The sequence below is a fragment of the Berghia stephanieae genome, chromosome 10 (assembly GCF_034508935.2).
Source record: "Berghia stephanieae isolate SIO BIC M18660-M18661 chromosome 10, UCSD_Bste_1.3, whole genome shotgun sequence".
NCBI lineage: Eukaryota > Metazoa > Mollusca > Gastropoda > Nudibranchia > Aeolidiidae > Berghia > Berghia stephanieae.
Window position 1 is genome coordinate 21,590,219 of NC_088369.1, and position 22,431 is coordinate 21,612,649.

The 22,431-nt window shown below is 37.3% G+C and overlaps 2 protein-coding genes across 4 annotated transcripts in view; both read right to left on the minus strand.

Moving 5' to 3' along the window:
- Positions 1 to 15,241: 15,241 nt before the first annotated feature.
- Positions 15,242 to 22,431, minus strand: part of LOC144980823 (putative serine protease K12H4.7) — a 641,746-nt gene continuing 634,556 nt past the window's right edge. The window contains exon 13 of the transcript XR_013646970.1: positions 15,242 to 15,455. The gene's annotated coding sequence lies outside the window, so the exon portion shown is untranslated. The remainder of the gene's footprint in view (positions 15,456 to 22,431) is intronic.
- Positions 15,731 to 22,431, minus strand: part of LOC144980807 (cubilin-like) — a 40,751-nt gene continuing 34,050 nt past the window's right edge. Inside the window, exons 13-16 of one of the 3 annotated variants that reach the window (XM_078928626.1) lie at positions 21,594 to 21,781; positions 19,871 to 20,030; positions 17,517 to 17,722; positions 15,731 to 16,429 (exon numbers count right to left, since the gene is read on the minus strand). In XM_078928626.1, the coding sequence (XP_078784752.1) occupies positions 16,286 to 16,429; positions 17,517 to 17,722; positions 19,871 to 20,030; positions 21,594 to 21,781 (698 nt within the window). In that variant the 3' untranslated portion in view covers positions 15,731 to 16,285. Of the gene's footprint in view, positions 16,430 to 17,516; positions 17,723 to 19,870; positions 20,031 to 20,078; positions 20,136 to 20,183; positions 20,241 to 21,593; positions 21,782 to 22,431 lie in introns of those variants that run through there. The other 2 variants (XM_078928627.1, XM_078928628.1) reach the window with 2 other exon arrangements.

A 22,431-nucleotide genomic window follows, 5' to 3' on the forward strand; every position in this document is an offset into this window, starting at 1 on the left:
CACTGCTATCATTGTCACAAATACTAACGAGAGTTTTTATATAGAGCAATATCCGCTCGAAGTTTCAAAGCGCTTTACATGGTGTCACAGGCCAACAGCAACACTTAAAATCCTACATGACATGATGTCTGTTAGGCGATATTACATATTTTTCAGACAGAACAACGCAGTTAACGGCCTGGTACTTATTTTAAACCTGAGTACGGTAAGAGTGGACTCACTATGCCCGAGTGAGGCTCGAACCCAGGATTTTCAAATCTGATCCGAAAGCGAGTGTCATACCACAAGACCACATAGCGGCACATTCTTCTTCCTTATTTCACATTTTCTTTGTTTCCTCTGTCGGTTTGTCTCTATCTCCTTCTCCGTCTATTCCTCTCTTTCGTGGTCTTCTTCTTCTTCTTCTTCTCTCTCTCTCTACCTCCATGATTCCCACCACCGCCACCGCCTCATGTATTTTAATTCTTCGGTGGTTGGCAACTCTAAGTTATACAGGCGACCGGGAAGTGTGTGTTTTTTTCGGGGGGGGGGGGGGGGGGGGGGGAGTGAGAGGGATTGGATAATTTATGATGTTGCAGTCGCGGGGTGAGGTGTTACTGTGTCGTTGTCCCCTTTTGTTAATTTTTTCTTTTCCTTTTTTAAAAACAATAATGGATCAGAGAATGTGAAAGGAGAGGAGTATTTGATACCATATCCAGATGAACGCGTTTGAGACCACTCAGACATAGAGAAAGATAGACAGATAGATAGATAGATAGATAGATAGATAGATAGATAGATAGATAGATAGATAGATAGATAGATAGATAGATAGATAGATAGATAGAGAGAGAGAGAGAGAGAGAGAAAGGCAGAGTCATAGAGAGAGAGAGAGAGAGAGAGAGAGAGAGAGAGGGGGGGACAAACCAGGAAGAAAGAGAGAGGGTGCCAGAATAAAATAGGAGGATAGCTAGATAAAGAGAAGGAAAAGACAGGAAATTGGAGAACAAAGGGGGAGGGGGAAGAAAAAAAAGAGAGAGAGAGAGAGAGAGAGAGAGAGAGAGAGAAAGAGAGAGAGAGCGTGAAGATAAATAAAGAAAAGAGAGATCGAGTGGGGGGATAAGTGAAGACGGAACGATGAAGAGAGAGAGAGAGAGAGAGAGAGAGAGAGAGAGAGAGAGAGAGAGAGAGAGAGAGAGAGAAAGAGAGAGGGGCGGGGGGGGGGGGTGGGTGGCAAAGAGAGGGTAATGAAAGAAAAGAGGAAGGCAGAGAGATAAAGAGATGAAAATACAATGGAAAAGACAGGAGTGAGAAAATTAGAGAATAGTCCTAAATGAAAAATGAAGAAATATATATTAGAAAGAGAGAGAGATAGAGAGAGAGAGAGAGGCAGGGGGGGGGGTGGCAAAGAGAGGGTAATGAAAGAAGAGAGGAAGGCAGAGAGATAAAGAGATGAAAATACAATGGAAAAGACAGGAGTGAGAGAGAAAATTAGAGAATAGTCCTAAAAGAAAAATGAAAAAAATAGAGAGAGAGAGAGAGAGAGAGAGAGAGAGAGAGAGAGAGAGAGAGAGAGGATGAGAGAGAAAAGAATATGTTTTGAGAAAGAGAAATACAGAGGGAATTAAAGACAGACAAAGCGAGAGAGAGAGAGAGAGAGAGAGAGAGAGAGAGAGTATGTGTGTGTAAAATATGTATATGGAGGTAGAGAAAATTAGAGAGGAAGACTAAAAGAGAATGAGATAGATAGATGGATAGAGATATGAATGACACTCGCTTTTTGATCGGAAGGTCCTGAGTTCGACCCTCGCTCGGTGCATAGAGAGAGAGAGAGAGAGAGAGAGAGAGAGAGAGAGAGAGAGAGAGAGAGAGAGAGAGAGAGAGAGAGAGAAAGAGAGAATAATATGCTTTTTTTTCTACTCATACTCATAACGATGCTTACGTTTCAACAGTCGTTAAAAAAGTGAAGGCGTGAAGGACTGAAAACTCCGATTTTGTAATTCCAGTTAAATACATAGATAACATGGGCCCACACAAAAAGCCACGGAAGCAGTGACATATATAGGTAACTGTAATAACAATGCGATTTATGGGAGGGCAATAACCTTGAATTTAATACATATAAAAATACGGTGACAAATATAAGCAACAGCCTTTCCGTCAATTGCCCTTTACGTATTTCACGCCTACCTCAATTGCATAAGCACTGAAGGTCGGCTAGACACCTTTTAAGAATACGACCTGAAGGACGAATAGACACTCCGTTCTAAGTTCTGCTATTGTGCAATTAACATAGTTCAAAATATCAAAATAAGACTGGCATTCAAATACATTTTTAAATGTATAAATAGACATGATTAACTGTCACTTAAAGTTCAGTGACACCATGGCTTGGTGGATATAAGCTGTTTGACTCTGAGCTTAAAGTTCGAGAGTTCAAATCCCGGTAGGGGTAACTTTGTTGGGTTTTTTTCCCCCCACTATTTTTAAAATTCCTTCTGTCTATTGATGTTTTTAAAATTTTTGTTTTAATAATTTTATTTGCTTGTAATATACTTTAATGTTGATATTATACTATTGTTCTTTTATTATTATTATTATTATATTATTATTATTATTATTATTATTATTATTATTATTATTATTATTATTATTATTATTATTATTATTATTATTATTATTATTATTATTATTAAATTTTTATTATTATTATTATTATTATTATTTATTATTATTATTCTACTTACTTACTACTATTATTATTGTTGTTGTTGTAATCGTCATCATCATCATTATTATGATTATGATTATTTTTTTTTTTTAATCAAGTAGTTGGAGTAATTTAATCAGTTATCGATTTATTACGAATATCTTTTATGTGTTATAATCTCGTTGTTGTTTTTCATTATTGTGCTCTTCTATTGTTTATTACTTTTTAAAATCTTGCTTTTTTCTGTTTGTCTCATTTGTTGTTGTTGTTGTTGTTGTTGTTGTTGTTGTTTGTTTGTTTGTTTGTTGATCGTTATTTAATTGTTGTTTGTTTTTCATTAGACGAGTACCCGTTATATTATATTGCCAGATTCATATTTAAATTGACGATGTACATTCTAATTAATTCGTAAACATATTAAAATTACTGAATAATAATATAATAATAATAATAATAATAATAATAATAATAATAATAAAATAATAATAATAATAATAATAATAATAATATAATAATAATAATAATAATAATAATAATAAATAATAATAATAATAATAATATAATAATAATAATAATTTAAATAGCTACTGAATATTAGACTACAATTGACATCTATTTACTGAATACACGTGGTATTTTTAGGGGTGTTTCATTTTTTACGAAACCTGCCAATACACGCCGAAACCCGACAAAGTTATGGGAAGTAGGCAGCAGTGGGGAGTGAACCTGGGACTCAGGGAAGTGTACACCATTGGGGAGTGAACCTGGGACTGGGTTTCGTAAAAAAAAAGCAATTACTTTTTTACGAAACCCGACAATATCCGACAAAGTTATGGAAAGAAAGTTAACAGAAAGGCAACAGTGGGGGAGTGAACCGGAGACTCAGGGAAGTGTACACTATTGGGGAGTAAACCTAAGTCTATATCGGCGGGTTTTGGCGGGTTTCGTAAAAAAGTAATTGCTTCATTTTCGTCTGGTACCCAACTCCCATAGTCCGGCTTCATTTCCCACTGGTATCCATCTTCCATAGTCCCAGGTTCATTTCCACTGATATCCTCTTCTCACAGTCCCGGGTTCACTCCCAACCGGTGTGCACTTCCCTGAGTCCCGGTTCATTGCCCAATGGTGCCCACATCCCATAACTTTTGACAATTGCGGTAGGTTTCGAAATAAAAGTACATTCTGAGCTCACTGTCCACTGGTATCAGCCTCTCGCAGTCCCAGGTTCAATCCTCATCGGTGTCCAAATCCCAGATTCACTCCCCACTGCTGCCTTCTTCCCATAATTTTGTCGGGTTTTGGCGGGTTTCGTAAAAAAGTAATTTCCCCTCCCTCTTGGTATTGCTTTTTTACAAAATCCAAAGTCCCAGGTTCACTCCCCACAACTGTACATTTCCCTGAATCTCAGGGTCACCCCCGCTGTTGCCTACTTTAATAACTTTGTCAGATATTGCCAGGTTTCGTCGGGTTTCGTAAAAAAGTAATTGCTTTTATATGAAACTCGTTGAAACCCGCCGAAAACCATAGTCTCAGGTTTACTCCCCACTGGTGTACACTTCCCTTAGTCTCAGGTTCACTCCCCATTATTTGCCTACTTCCCATAACTTTGCCCCATTTTGTTGGGATTTGGCGCATTTCGTAAACAAAAAGTAATTGCTTTTTTTTTTTTTCAAAACCCGCCGAAACCCAGTCCCAGGTTCACTCCCCACTAGTGTACACTTCCCCGAATCTCAGGTTCATCCCCTCCTCCCCCCCCTCACTACACACACACACACACACACACACACACACACACACGCTGCTGCCTACCTGCCATAATTTTGTCGGATATTGCCAAGTGTCGTCGGGTTTCGTAAAAAAGTAATTGCTTTTTATTATGAAACCCGTCGAAACCCAGTCCAGATTCACTCCCACAGCTGCCCTCTTCCCATAACTTTGTCAGGTTTCGAAAAAAACAACACCGTATTAAAGTGCAAAAGCACTATTCAGTATCAGGTACTGAATAGAGCTAGCCTTTATATATATATATATATTATATATATATATATATATATATATATATATATATATATATATATATATATATATATGATTATATATATATATATATATGATTGTTGGTGGGACTTGTAGGTAAGAGAGTGATCGATAATGTTGGTGAGAGCACATTAAAAATAAACGAGATCACCCACATTATTTGCCTGTAGATAGTATGCGCTTGGCTAAGAAGCTCACATCATTGCCATCCGGAAGTATAACGGACCAACACACAAAACTGCGTGTAACCTTCAACGTTTATAGATAGTATGCGCTTGGCTAAAAAGCTCACAACATTGCCATCCGGAAGTATAACGGACCAACACACAAAACTGCGTGTAACCTTGAACGTTTATAGTCTGGATAATACAGTTTAGTTTAGTCGAGGGTTCTAGCGTAGCCATCGTTTTGTTATAGCCTGATACTGGCAGTTTGACGTCCTTATTTGGTTTTTGCACCGCCTTGTGAGTTGTCGTTAATAGAGCTCATGGAAACAAGTTATTTCATTGGTTGAACTATTGAATACAACTCACGATTTGTTTTCTTTTATGGCAAAAGACTGGCATTTTGAAGTCATATTTTGGTCAGTGTCAGGCCATAACTTTACGATGGCCATGGTTCTAGTGTCAGGCTATAGATAGAATGCGCTTGACTAAGAAGGTCATAACATTGCCATCGGAAGTATAACGGACCAAAATACAAAACTGTGTGTATCCATGAACGTTTATAGTCGGGTTAATACAGTTCAGTGAGCTTTACTCATAAACGCGGATGGCAGAAAAACAATAACAAAGACCTGAGTGACGTCATCTTCGAACAATCAAAACAATTGTATCGGCAAAAAAATATATGTGAGTGATACAGGGTAACACACAGTTCTGAAGATGGCCGCAAGGCCTGAAACATCGATATAGACTGACTCCAACATCGTGGTAAATATTACAATAATAATTCGCTCCATTGTTACATGTCGAACGCTACTTGTACCATAATGGTCTCCAACACGATTCAATATATATATATATATATATATATATATATATATATTATATATATATATATATATACACACACACACACACACACACACATATATATATATATTTATATATATATATATATATATATATATATATATATATATATATATATATATATATATATAGTATGCAGATGACGTCACTCAGGCCTTTGTTATTGTTTTTGCCATCCGCGTTTATGAGTAATGCTCACTGAACTGTATTAACCTGACTATAAACTATATATATGAGAGGTGTCGAGACTGAGCATCGGTAACAGCTCACTGATCTTGCTTGTAATGGGACAGAGAAGCAATTATTACTTTTTTTACGAAACCCGCCGAAACCCGACAATACCCGGCAAAGTTATGGGACGTAAACAACTGTGGGGAGTGAACCTGAGACCCAGGGAAGTGTACACCTGTGGGGAGTGAGCCTGAGACTATGGTTATCGACGGGATTCCGCGAGTTTCTTAAAAAAGCAATTACTTTTTTACGAAACCTGCCGAAACCTGACAATATCCGACAAAATAATGGGAAGTAGGCAACACTGGGGAGTGAACCTGGGACTCAGGGAGATGTAAACCAGTGGGTAGTGAACCTGGGACTAGAGGAAGAGGATATCAGTGGAAAATGAACCCGGGACTATGGGAGATGGATATCAGTGGAAATTGGAGCCGGACTCTGGGAGTTGGGTACCAGAGGAGAATGAACCTGACACTATAGGAGGTGAGCGCCAGTGGGGATAGAACCTGGGACTCAGGGAAGTGCTCACCAGTGGGGAGTTAACCTGGGACTGTGGGAAATGGATACCATTGGGAATTGAAACCGGGCTATGGGAGTTGGGTACCAGAGGAGAATGAACCGGACACTATAGGAGGTTGGCACCAATGGGGAATGAACCTGGGACTCAGGGAAGTGCACACCAGTGGGAAGTTAACCTGGGACTGTGGGAGATGGATACCTGTGGGAATCGAAGCCGAACTATAAGAGTTGGGTACCAGAGGGGAATGAACCTGACATTATAGGAGGTGGGGGCCAGTGGGGAGTGAACCTGGGAACTATGTAAAAAGGATATCAGTGGGGAATAAACCTTGGACTAAAGGGAAGAGGATACCATTTGGAGTTGAAGCCTGACTCTGGGAGTTGAGTTGTGTACCAGAGGAGAATGAACCTGTAACTATAGGAGGTGGGCACCAATGAGCAATGAACCTGGGATCCGGGAAGTGCACGCCAGTGGGGAGTTAACCTGGGACTGTGTAAAAAGGATATTAGTGGGAAATGAGTAATTCTCACTGAACTGTGTCAACCAGACCATTCACCTTCAAGCTTGCAAGTAGTTTTGTGAGTTGGTCCGTTTTATTTCCGGATAGACTGTTGCACAGCATCTATAGGGACAACTTGAACGTTATCATCATCATCATCATCATCATCATCATCATCATCATCATCACCATCATCATCGTCGTCGTCATCATCATCATCATCATATTCACCAGCAGCATTATTACCACCGCCATAATCATCATCATCATCATCATATTCACCAGCAGCAGCATTATTACCACCACCACCACCATCATCATCATCATCATCATATTCACCAGCAGCATTATTACCACCACCACCACCACCACCACCATCATCATCATCATCATCATCATCATCACCACCACCATCATCATCATCATCATCATCATCAATCTCCTCCTCTTCTTCATCCTCCTCCTCTTCCTCTGGCTTCCCCTGTTCTTCATCTTTGTTCTACCCCCTCCCCTCCTTTATCCTAGCATCGTCCTACTAATCATCATCATTATCCTTCTACCCCATCCTCTTAATCACTTATGATCCTCTTTTTCCTCCTATTCCTCCTCCTCCTCAATCTCCTCCTCTGCCTCTTCCTCTTCCTCCTACTCCTCAATCTCCTCCCTGTTCTTCTCTCTCTCCTCATTTTCCTCTTTCTTTTGCTATTTTTCTTTAACGTATTGATCCTTCTTCTGCTCCTCCTTTATCCTAGTTTTCTCCCTACAAATCATCATCATCATCAACATCAGCATCATCATCATCGTCGTCGTCGTCGTCATCATCATCATCGTCGTCGTCACCATCATCATCATCATTATTACCATCATCATCATCATCATCATCATCACCATCATCATCATCCTCATCATCGTCATCACCATGGATACCATTGGGAATTGAAGCCCAACTATAGAAAAAGAGAAGAACCCTTCTGAGCTCACTCTCGTATGTCTTAGGTTCAATCCCCATTGGTAATCACCTCCTATAATGTCAGGTTCATTCGCCTCTGGTACCCAACTCCCATAGTCCAGCTTCAACTCCCAATGGTATCCATCTCCCACAGTCCCAGGTTAACTTTAGAAAACCTTAGATGTCAATTAAAATATCGTAAAGTTGTTTTACTTGAACAAATTAATTATGGTGGTAATTTAAGCAGTTTGTATTTTCGCATCTGTCAGCATTTAGATTTTGAACCATCACCGCTACCAAAGAAAATTAAACTTGATGAGAGTTAGGGATCATATTTATATTCATAACATCTGTATCACTCATACTCATACCATTGTTTATTATTCCTTATTACACCATAGAATGCTGTGTTTTATGTTGTATGTCATTTAGTAGAGACTTAATAATTGCATTGACAAGTATTGTTTTCTGAGGTCGGAAGGAATTTCTCTTAAAAATTCCTTTGTTTTATTATATATTTGTAGTATGTTGCTTTTAATTGTAGTTAGCATTGCCACAGAATGTCAGAAACCAATGAACAGTTTCATACAGAATGATTCAGCTGATACAGAATTCTCCAAGTACTCTAGATAATAACACAAGTGGTTGAAATCTCTTTCAAAGCAAGCATTTTAAACCTAAAAACCAACCTCAACTCTTCATACAGATAAGGTTATTCTTTAGAATCACTGTTAATGTTTCAAACCACTGATTTCAGAGAGTTCTCTGATATTTGAGAGCCATGTAAATTGTCTTGAGAATGGTGATGATTATTTGAATGTACTATGTCTATATTACTTTGTATTTTATGACATGATTGAAATTTTGTCTGGATATTTTTCTTACTTTTGTCAATGTAATATTCTAACCAACTCTCTTGTACTTGATCATATTTTAAAAGGTATTTGTAGTATCTTGCTTTTAATTGTAGCATTACAAAGATATGTTGATTGTCTTTACCATGGTGTTTATTTGAATGCTCTATGTCTATTACTTAGAATTTAAGAATATTTGGCTCTTCGAGTTCACAAGTAATTTTTCTTACTTTCGTCGACATATTATTCTTACCTAACCTCTTTTAATTGGTCATATCGTAAATTATATTTGTAGTATCTTGCTTTTAATTGTAGCATTACAAAGATATGTTGATTGTCTTTACCATGGTGTTTATTTGAATGCTCTATGTCTATTACTTAGAATTTTAAGAATATTTTGCTCTTCGAATTCGCAAGTAATTTTTCTTACTTTCGTCGACATATTATTCTTATCTAACCTCTTTTAATTGGTCATATCGTAAATTATATTTGTAGTATCTTGCTTTTAATTGTAGCATTACAAAGATATGTTGATTGTCTTTACCATGGTGTTTATTTGAATGCTCTATGTCTATTACTTAGAATTTTAAGAATATTTTGCTCTTCGAGTTCACATGTAATTTTTCTTACTTTCGTCGACATATTATTCTTACCTAACCTCTTTTAATTGGTCATATCATAAATTATATTTGTAGTATCTTGCTTTTAATTGGAGCATTAGAATGAGATTTCAATTGCCTTTATAATGGTTTTTATTTGAGTATTATATCTCTATTACTTTAATTTTTATAGCGTTTTTGTTTCCGAGAATGTTCAAATTTTAGTGTAAATTGCATATTACGCGGTTTTTTCTTGTTTTTGGCTTTCGCATCACATTGTCCAACCTATTGTGAGAAATATATGATCATTATCTTCTCAAAAAAAATTCAGCATGTACAATATCTTTATGTTAATTGTTTATGAAATTTATAGCTCCCTCATGCATCCCATTTAAATTTTGTGATCATGTGAATTTGCCACTTTTGCCTACTTTTCATGAAAATTCTGTTTTTTTTCTAAGTCCAGTGTTATTTTTTCCGAATTTGTATCAGCTATATCTTTGTCAATGTCCATGCTAGAGGGAAATGATCCATTTTTTATATAAATTGATGTAATGTATTTCTGTAAAATGTATTGCATTCATTGATATCTCTTCCGATTTTGTTTTGCTATGACCTTGAAAAGAGCCCATAAATGTGGTTTCTCGGATTAATTGCAAATATTTGAATTTGAATAAATTTGAAAAGCCATAACTTTTTCGTTTGTTGTCCGATTTTGTTGGATTAAAGTTTGCTTTTCATGGTTTTTTGAGAACTATTCAAAAAACAACATGGATTGTTTGTTGCTCTCAAACTAAAAATCACTTTGTGGTACCTAGTGTGAACTTCCCTGAGTGCCAGGTTCAAATCCCGGTTAACTTCGCGGCATTTGTGTGTTGAACCCGTGACCCCAAGAAGTCGGGGCAGAAGTGGCTCTAGATAGACTAGAATTTGAAGCGACTTTTTATTTTTTTAAATATTTTTTTTTTTTTGGGGGGGGGGGGGGGGGGGGGGTCGTGGATAGCTCATACGGTTGAGTCAAGATCTCCCCGGCCAGGCGGAGTTGTCGTACCAGTAAAGTCGCGGGTTCAAGCCCCCACCGCCGCCGCGAAGTTTTTATTCTCTGTTGTCTTCTGGCACTTTCTTTCTCACTTCATTTCTTGTGACACTTCATTTTGGTGATAGGTCTCTCATGAAATTCGGACCCACGATTTGGAATGATATCCCTCAATCTGTGAGATTCTCGAGCTCATTAGACATTTTCAAAAAAGCCCCGAAAACACATCTTTTCAGGAAATATTTACTTAATTGAATTCTAAATGTATTGTATGTGACTTTTACATTGATGATGTATTGGTGCCCTTCTATGCTCTTAATTGTTTTGATACCTTGGTTGATTTTTTTTTAAAAGCCCTTTGAGGTTTTGACGAAAGGCGCTATATAAATATGGCTTATTATTATTATTATTATTATTATTATTATTATTATTATTATTATCATTTATTATTATTATTATTATTATTATTATTATTATTATTATTATTATTATTATTATTATTATTATTATTATTATTATTATTAAACTAAATGTAACACTTTAATTTTAGGGTTAAAAAAACCAACAAAGCCGTGCCAATAGTTACAACCATGTTATTTTAACAGTTTTGTTGAGAACGGTGACCTTATGACCCGTCAAAAGGAAGACAAAACGCTCAAATGATAATTCACAGACAGATTACATTATTTTTAATCATCCGTTTTATTTGGTTCGTTGTTTACATTTTAATCACACATATGTGACTCATCGCTTAAAACTGGTATTATGTCTATACGAAAGATAGAGATCTGAACAAGTGTGTATGAAAGGTGTCGGACAAACCAAGAAAGAAAAAGACGTTCCTGCTTTGTCTGGCACCTTTCACACACAATTGGATTCAATAGTCTGATGTCACATCGCCCAGCAACAGCGGCCATCGTGGTTCTAAACAAAGAAAATCGGTACTTTTTATTCTTCATGCTGGCTAGAACTTTTCATATGTCTTGTGATCAGAATGTGTAAATGTCAAAATATGATCAGATTTAAAATGGGTTTATTTTCCCCTCTGGATACGCTTTTACGCTCGTCGGAGAAATATTTCATAAGGGCGTCCGCCATTGTTCCGATAGTTTAGAGCCAGTTACTAAGTTACCATGCGTCATTAGGAGGGAAGTGACGTTACGACTGTTGAAGAGTATTGTACAGATCTTTATCTCACACTTGTGCCTGTTCCTTAGTTTCTTATTTTGATGTTTTTGTTTTTGTTTTTAAGGGTTTTACGGCGCTTGCAACACATTTAGGTTATATCAGCGCCAGTAAAAAGGAAGAAAATGGGATAGTAAAAAGTTCTAGAATTACAATTAAAGCACCCAAGAAAAAGTAAAACATAGGGGAACTGGGAACAAATAGGGATCAGATGTAGATTCCAAGAGCGTACCATCAATGTACTTAGTCTGATATCACCTATAAGTCTCATCCAGACACAAGCACAATATCCCACAAAGAGGAATACACTCAAATGCTTACATTATACATTAAAAATAACAAATATAATAATGCATAACAGAGAGATGATTTACAAGGAAAAAAATATCATATCCAAAAACAATAACTATGCATTTGACTGTTTCCTTCCCAGCCAAGGACTCCGAATGGGTCGGGACAAAACCAAGCAATCTCATACCAAGACAGAAAGCATGTTGGAAAACAGATATAAGGGGATAGAAGACACAGTAAGTACCTCCCTGCCCACTGTGGAGGTAGGGAACCACACCCAGCTTAATTTGACATTGTCAATGTGAACCAAATGACACAGAATGAATTTTAAAGTTAGAATATTCTGAGATCTGACATTTTCAACTTCTTAAGAGTTTATACTCTCTGATCTTCACAACTTTTGAAATTTGAGATGATTTAAAGAGATTCCTTAAAGACTGCAGGGTTTGGCTCTTCGGCTTAAAAAAAATCACGAATTTACTTATTTTGTTAATAATTCTTGCAACTTAAATTTCTTCATCAAGATTCTTCAGACATATTACCAGCTTGCTGCGATGAAACACATATTTACTAGATTGACGTCATAGGGTGAAAAATAGTATTCATTTAATTCCCTTACAACATAAGTACAATATATATATATATATATATATATATATATATATATATATATATATATATATATATATATATATATATAGGTATGAGTGGACATTACAACTTGGCATATTCTTTGAGATATATAAAAAGGGACTAATAGTATCAATGACCTAAAATCAATTTCGACACAATAAATTGCTTATGTGACCAATCGCTTTAAACGGATCTAATGCTGGAGCGAACCGAACATCAAAAATGTGATTTAAAAGTTATAATAATCAGAACTATGGAATTCTAGTTGTGCGATTTTATCCATTGTGCACAAGTATACATATTTTATACATTTAAATCCTATCCACAATTATACATATTATATACATTTAGCCAGTCTCATACTTTTAATGTCGGACACATTTTTTTTAACACGTTTTTATAAATATATATATATTAACTGAGAAAAGTCATCCTCAAATATTTATTGAATTAAATGACACTCATCTTGACAAAACCTCTCAAACCTGGGACTTCACAGACGTTTCAGCTTTGGGAGTTTTGACAGGATGAGGGTCATTTTATCGATCGATATTTTAAGGACGCGTTTCTCACGGCGTCTAAACTGCACTATAAATCTGACCATTTAGTTTCCCGCTGTTCCGAGCGCCGACGTAACCTCACCCGACAGGTAACCGGGGTCAACAGCGGTCAGCCGATATCAATTCCCAGAACGTAGATTTGACGTGCATTGGGTGATACCAATGGATGATTTCCGTACCAATTAACCTCACGATCTTCGTGACGATGCAATTCCACCCAAATGCAAAGAATTCTTGCAGACCTCCTCTTTCCATCGGTCCAATTTTTATTTCAATATCTCCAGTACTTATTCCACAAGCCGTGATTCAAATTCACATATTTTTCTATAACATTTAAATAAAATTACTTGTAATTACCTAAGGATTCTAAAAAAACGTTGCTATAAACTTCAAATTTTTTTTGGTGTGATTCACAAGGCACAACTTTTACTACGAAATGAGGTAAGTTTCATTTACTCTTCAGTTTTCATTATTTTGTAATGATTATTTTTCCGCGGTAGGTCAGGTAATAATGATATTACCTCTTTAGCCTTGTTCTTGAAACGTAATATTTCGCTGCGGTTTTATTGTTAATTATATTTTTATTTTTTATTTTTTTTCAATGATGAGTTAATTCGATTTTTAAATTGCATAATTTGAATTATCTTGCTAATGTTTAATTTTGAATGACATTGTGTTTTGGGCCTCAACTTAGCTCAACTACTTGTTAGAATTTTCCTGCCCCCCCCCCCCCCCCCCCCCCCCCCCCCCCCCCCCCCCCCTTTCTTTCACCAAATTGGGTGAAGTATTTGGTTTTTCTTTTTCCAAATTTTATGTACGCTGTTATGTATGCATGGATATGAGAAGTAATACAGAGTGTTTTAAAACCCATTTTATTCATTAATTCACTATATCATTGCTGACATCGCTCAGTCAATTTTGAATTTTCTCTTACAGCATGGACCACACAATTGCAAGTCATAACCAAGCAGTGAATTCATTATGTAGGACATGTGGTATGATTTAACACAGAAAGAGAAACGTGCCCGCAAGAAACCATTTAAATGTTCAAATTATTCTAAAGACATTCTTCTAGTCTTTGGGACTGACACGGCATTGGACAAGCAAGGAGCACACTCATAATTTATGTGTAAAAAGTACACATTATAAAGCACATTGAACACACGACTCATTAGCTTCTTTGTATTTTCTCATTGCCAAGACGCTAATAATAAATAAATCAACCTTGAAACGGGTTGCACTTGCATGTTTGATATCGACAGAGTAGAATATAACAACAAACTTCAAAACGCAGGAGAGACTTTCAAATCTCATGCACGAGCCACTCACCTCAGGGATGGTCCTATTGCCTCTGAATTGGACAGAATACCGCATTACACAACAGGCTTACCACAGCAGATCATTCATTGGCAACCACTGCCACAAATACTAACAAGAAAAAGTCTACACTTACAATTATCCAACAAACAAAGAACTGCACCCACGACCCACTCATCATTGACGACGCTTGCAGTATTGGATTAATTTTCGACAATATAAACAAGGCCTATAGTCATGTGCACAACTTTATTTCACACACAAAATCGATCAAAGCAGACACGATCCAATATATTCAAAGTGCAATAAAACATTACACGGATACATACAGAAAATATTTTCCAAACAAAATAATCCCAAAACAACACCTCCTTGAGTACCAGTGCATACCACACATCACGCAATATAAGTTTGGACTTAGACTTCTTGGAGAACAAGGCACAGAGACCTGTCACCAAACAACAGCAAAATTGGAAAAAAAGAGCATCCGGCATTATCAATGATATGAATAAAATGCGATTTGTCATCAACGCAATGCAGTTAAAGACCAGCCCCAAACTACACTGACGAGTTTGAATGCTCGTAGCGGATATATTTTTGTTGAGGAAAAATACGTTTTTTGTGAGGAGAAGTATTTACATCTTGTCTTTATAATACATAAAATTCAGACAAATCCATAGCAACGTTTTTTTTTCTCTAATTTTTGAAATGTTGCACCCGCTATATTTTTTGTGTAATTTGTTACCGTTCATTGATAACTTATATTGAGAAATCTAGTAATACTATGAAAAAATAAAAAACACACAGTAAAAGTAGAAAATATAAACTTTTATACCAAGTAGTGATATTTCAACTCATTCAATATGGGTGTCTAACAGACAATAAAACAAAACATTGTTAAATTGAGTGAAACGGCAATCCCCGTAAGGTAAATTCCTCTCGGTGATTGACCGCTCACCGTGACCGGGTCAGCAGGTGTCAGGAACGGGATACCGTCTCAACTAAACTGTTGTTATGTACGCTGTGTTCTGATCAAAATTTTTTTAATGTGTTTATTCAGAGCAGAAACAGCTTATTCATAAACTTACTTCTCAGTTATTACATGAATATATATATATATATATATATTATATATATATATATATATATATATATATATATATATATATATATATTATATATATATATATATATATATATATATATATATATATATTATAAACTTTCTCCTTACCAGTATTTTCCCAAAATGGCAGGCTTACCATGCAGAAAAATAGATTCTTTAAACTCAAACAATCACTCTACGAAACATCTTTTATGTTCTTATTAATTAAACAAAGATCTTTCTTCAAAGTTTGTGATGTGCAAAAACAATCTGAATAAGAAAAATGTATATTGTGTCGTGCGTAACAAATTAAATGTGACAATTTTGCTGTAGGTGGTAAGGAGAGGGTCAAGGCCGATTGTGTCAGTAGGTGGTAAGGAGAGGGTCAAGGCCGATTGTGGACGTAGGTGGTAAGGAGAGGGCCAAGGCCGATTGTGGAAGTAGGTGATAAGGAGAGGGTCAAGGCCGATTGTGGAAGTAGGTGGTAAGGAGAGGGTCAAGGCCGATTGTGGAAGTAGGTGGTAAGGAGAGGGTCAAGACCGATTGTGGAAGTAGGTGGTAAGGAGAGGGTCAAGGCCGACAGTGGAAGTAGGTGGTAAGGAGAGGGTCAAGGTCGATTGTGGAAGTAGGTGGTAAGGAGAGGGTCAAGGCCGATTGTGGAAGTAGGTGATAAGGAGAGGGTCAAGGCCGATTGTGGAAGTAGGTGGTAAGGAGAGGGTCAAGGCCGATTGTGGAAGTAGGTCAGGTCAGTCCCAGGAAGCGAAGAAGCCATTCCCGTTGACGCTTTTGTCGGATCTGAAGATGACGACGAGAGTCTGCCCGTCTGAAGCCACGTCTGGTGGGACATCGTTGCCACACCATCGGCCAACAACATCGCTGTCCTTACGGATCTGGCAGGAAGTATGGACAAAAATTATGTTGTTTTTTTTTTAAACGACAAAATATGTTCTATAGATAGTTTGCGCTTCGCTAAGAAGCTCATAACATTGCCATCCGGAAGTATAACGGACCAACACACAAAACTGTGTGTATCCATGAACGTTTATAGTCGGGTTAATACAGTTCAGTGAGCATTACTCATAAACGCGGATGGTAAAAAATAATAACAAAGGCTTGAGTGAAGTCATCTTCATTCTATCTATAGATAGTATGAAGTTGACGACACTCAGGTCTTTGTTATTGTTTTTTGAAGTCCGCGTTTATGAGTAATTCGCACTAAACTGTGTTAACCAGACTATAAACGGTCAAGGTTACATATAATAGTTTTGTGTGTTGGTCCGATTATACTTCCGGATGGTAATGTTGTGAGATTCTTAGCCAAGGGCATACTATCTATAGATGCCCTTGGCTAAGAATCTCACAACATTGCCATCCGGAAGTCTAATCGGACCAACACAGAAAAGTATGTGTAACCATGGAATTTTATAATCTGGTTCATACAGTTTAGTGAGAAGTACTCATAAACGCGAATGGCAAAAAACAATAACAAATACCTGAGTCACGTCATCTTCGTTCTATCTATATTAAGGACGATAAACAGCTGTACTCTGGGGAAAAATCCCCACATATTTAATATTTTGACCAGAAATCTATCCTTCAAATATCATCATCATCATCATCATCATCATCATCATCATCATCATCATCATCATCACCACCACCACCACCACCATCATCATCATCATCATCATCATCATCATCATCACCACCACCACCACCACCACCATCATCATCATCATCATCATCATCATCATCATCATCATCATCATCATCATCACCACCACCACCACCACCACCACCACCATCATCATCATCATCATCATCATCATCATCATCATCATCACCATCATCACCATCATCACCATCATCACCACCACCACCACCATCATCATCATCACCATCATCACCATCATCACCATCACCACCACCATCATCACCACCATCATCATCATCATCTACTTATCCCCTAGTATTTACCTCAATGTAGTCGAAGGTACAACCAGGACTCGTCTCCAATTCAAAAAGACCATCAAAGTGAAGAGTGACATTGTGAACTCCGTCTGGTGTTGTTGGTGAGGGGGCGATTTCCCATCGACATTCCTGGTAGTCAGGGTAATTGGAAGGGTGGTTAGGGGACAGCAGGTGACCAGCCCCAAGGGTTGTGTTATCGCCACATCTTGACACTGGAATGGGCAGATCAATAATGTTTACATTTTAAAAATTTGTGACTCACCGACATAAACAATATTTAACGAAGTGAGCCTGATTGAATTTAATTTTTAGCATACAAGTTATAGAATTTTAATGAACATAAATGTTTTCAGTGATTAGAGTTAGAGTACAATGGTTCTGTGACCCTAACCCCCCCCCCCCCCCCAACAACAACAACAACAACAACAACAACAACAACAACAACAACACGTATTAATATTTTTGGCCACGAAACTCATCCACCAAATGTTTATCGATTGAAATGATCCTCATCTTGCCCAAAACTCTCAAACCTGAGATTTCGCGGTCTTTCTTGACGTCCCAGGTTTGACAGTTTTTGCTAAGTTGAGGGCCCTTTAAATAGATCGATATTTGGAGGACGAGATTTCTGGCCAAACTTTAAATACGTGTTAACTGGTTAAACTCAATTTTCTTCAACTCGTTTTCTCTGATCTAATACCAGATTGAAGGGACGGGTTATAATTTATCATTTAAAAAATTATTTTATAAAATAGGGTTGTGGATTCACATTGTTTCGTACAGCCCTACATTGTTTTGTACAGCTCCTACATTGTTTCGTACAGCCCCTACATTGTTTCGTACAGCCCCTACATTGTTTCATACAACCCCTACATTGTTTCATACAGCTCCTACAATGTTCCATACAGCTCCTACATTGTTTCGTACAGTCCCTACATTGTTTCGTACAGCTCCTACATTGTTTCGTACAGCCCCTACATTGTTTCGTACAGCCCCTACATTGTTTCGTACAGCTCCTACATTGCTTCGTACAGCCCCTACATTGCTTCGTACAGCCCCTACATTGTTTCGTACAGCTCCTACATTGTTTCGTACAGCTCCTACATTGTTTCGTACAGCTCCTACATTGCTTCGTACAGCCCCTACATTGTTTCGTACAGTCCCTACACTGTTTCGTACAGCCCCTACACTGTTTCGTACAGCCCCTACATTGTTTCGTACAGCCCCTACATTGTTTCGTACAGCCCCTGGTGGATTTTTGTCAACGAGTACAGAATTACTGACAAATCTAAAGATTATAAAAGACTGTTTTTACATATTGATTAAAACAGTAACTTGCAAACCATTTTAAATTAAGAAGGAATAAAAAAATTTACAAAAACACAGATGAACAAATCAAGTCCTTTTTTTTTAGCTTGGGCGACCGAAGAGTTTCTGCAATGACAGAATTTATGAAGGACAACAGACAAAGCCGAAAGGACTCTGCTGACCCGATGACGTCTTCGCCAAACAAGCAGCTTCGAATTGCATCGTAGAACGTTCGCATCGTGCATGAAGCAGGAAAAAGCTCTCAAGCTGTGACTGAGATGAGAAGATACAGGCTGCATATACTTGGAGTTATTTATAACTGATAAGACATGGAACGAGATTTAAACAAAAAGTTAGCTCGGGATAGAGAAGGATGGAAACTGTTTGTCTGTGGCCTATACCCTGACCCAGGGAGAAGAAGGCAATGATGATGATGGTGACCTTTATGTAATCTATTCATTATCAATACCCTGAAGGATTAACTACACTTCTAACGATCTTCTTCTTCTTCTTCTTCTTCTTCTTCTTGTGCGGCTATGTGGTCTAGTTGTATGACACTCGCTTTCGGATCGGAAGGTCCTGGGTTCGAGCCTCGCTCGGCGCATAGTTGAGTCCTTGGAGAAGGCTCTTTACTCACATTCTCTCACCGTACTCAGGTGTAAAATGAGTACCTGGCCGTTAACAGCGTTGTCTCTGTCCCAAAAATTTGTAATATCGCCTGACAGGCGTCATGTCTCGTCCTACATGTTATGTGTTGCTGTTGGCCAGGGACCCCTTGTAAAGCGCTTTGAGCACGTTTAGTGGATATTGCGCTATATAAAATAAGCTCACTTCTTCTTCTTCTTCTTCTTCTTCTTCTTCTTCTTCTTCTTCTTCTTATCATCATCATCATCATCATCATCATCATCATCATCATCATCATCATCATCATCATCATTATTATCATTATTATTATTATTATTATTATTATTATTATTAATAATAATAATAATATTATAGCGGCTTTGATGTCACGACAGATCTACCTCATTCAAATGTTGCCCTCCCCTTACCGGATTCCCAGGAAGCATTGAAGCCCTGTCCTTCTTTGTTCGCGTCCGAGTAGAAAAGGACCATCATCTTTGATGACGTCGAGAAAAAGATTGGTGTTTTCCGGACACTGCACCAGTTGCCGTAGCTTACCAGGGTCCCGTTTGGTAAAGTGTCGAGTACCTGGAGTGGTAACATAGGGGTTTAATGAAGAAATGATGGAAATTGGTATTCAATGGTCTGATGTCACGTCCGGACACTACACCAGTTTGGTAAAGTGTCGAGTACCTGTAGTGGTAACATAGGGGTGAGATGAAGATATGATGGAATTTGGTATTCAATAGTCTGATGTCACGTTCGGACAGCAACCAGTTTTTGTAAAGTGTCGAGTACCTGTAGTGGTAACATAGGGGTGAGATGAAGATATGATGGAATTTGGTATACATAGTATGGGCCTGGCTAAGAAGCTCATAACATTGCCATCCGGAAGTATAACGAACCAACACACAAAACTGTGTGTATCCATGAACGTTTATAGTCTGGTTAATATAGTTCAGTGAGCAATACTCATAAACGCGGATGGCAAAAAACAATAACAAAGACCTGAGTGACGTCATCTTCGAGCTATCTATTAAATAGTCTGATGTCACGTCCGCCCAGCAACCAGCAACTTGGTTCTAAACAAAGATAATCAGTACTTTATATTCTTCATGCTGGCTAGAACCTTTTCACGTGTCATATGATCAGAATGTATAACAGTCAAAACACAATCAGATTTATAATGTTTTTCTCCTCTGGAGACACTTTTATGCTCGTCAGAGAAGTATTTCATAAGGGCGGTGATGGAGACAAATAGCGTCCATCATTGTTCCGATAGTTTAGAACCAGTTGCTATTCGTCATTACGAGGGAAGTGACGTCACGACTGTTGAACCCTATTGGTATTCAAGATAGGAGAAAAAGGTAACGATAGATATAAAGAGAACAAAAAATTTTAATAGAACATTTGAATCGCGCAATGTCCACTAAACATGCTCAAAGCACTTTACAAGGAGTCCCAAGCCAACAACAACATTTAACATGTAGGACGAGATATGACGCCTGTTAGGCGATATTACAACTGTTTCCGGACAGAGACAACGCTGTTAACGGCAATATACTCATCTTACACCTGGGTGTGGTGAGATAATATGAGTATAGAGACTTTTTCCAAGACATCAAATGTGTCCCGGGACTCGAACTCTGAACCCTCCGAGTCATATCAATAGACTACATAGCCATATAGAATGGAGAGAGATAGACAGATAGAGAGATAGATAGATAGATAGATAGATAGATGGATGAGAGAGGGGGGGGGGAGAGATAGAGAAATAGAGAAAGAGAGAGAGAGAAAATAGAGAGAGAGAGAGAGAGAGAGAGAGAGAGAGAGAGAGAGAGAGAGAGAGAGAGAGAGAGAGAGAGAGAGAGAGAGAGAGAGAGAGAGAGAGAGAGAAAATAGAGAGAGAGAAAGAGGAAGAAAGAGAGAGAGAAAGAAAGACATTTACCTGGGGTTACTTTTACCCCATGCCTATTCATTACATTTTTCTGAGACACATTTTAGGCGTAGTATCAAAGCTAATGTTTTTAGTTTTTACATCTTAATGGTAGTTGAATAAAACTAGCTATATATGTTCATTTTTAATACATTTCTTTCCAATTTTGAATAGTAGCAAACATCTCTAGGATCGAGTGAGTTAAGAGTACAGACCTCAACCCCATCATAGTCACACCCAGTCTTGTCCATTTCCAGATCAAACACTGACCCGAACTCCAGCCTGACTCTCTGGCCGGGACCAACCGTGATCGTCCAACGGCATCTCAGATTGGCAGGGTAAGGTTGGGGGAAGCCGGGGGATGTGAAAGACCCTTTAGGGGATGTGAATGTACTGCCACACTCTGAAATGTACAAAATAAAATAAAATAACGACTACTGTTACAACTACTGCTACTAATACAAAAACAACAGCAACAACAACAATAACAACAACAACAACAACTACTACTACTACAACAACAACAACAACTTCTACTACTACTACTACAACAACAACAACAACAACAACTTCTACTACAACAACAACAACAACAACAACAACAACAACAACAACAACAACAACAACAACAACAACAACAACAACAACAACAACAACAACTACTTCTACTACTACTACTACTACTACTACTACTACTACTACTACTACTACTACTAATGATGATAATAATAATAATAATAATAATAATAATAATAATAATAATAATAATAATAATAATAATAATAATAATAATAATAATAATATAATAATAATAATAATAATAATAATAATAATAATAATAATAATAATAATAATAATAATAATAATAATGATAACAATAAAATAATAATAATAATAATAACAATAAAATAATAATAATAATAATTACAACAACAACAACAACAACAACAACAACAACAACAACAACAACAACAACAACAACAACAACAACAACAATACCTGGGGACAGAAGAGCCTAAATGACTAACGAAAAGGCCACCGTCGAGATAGCAT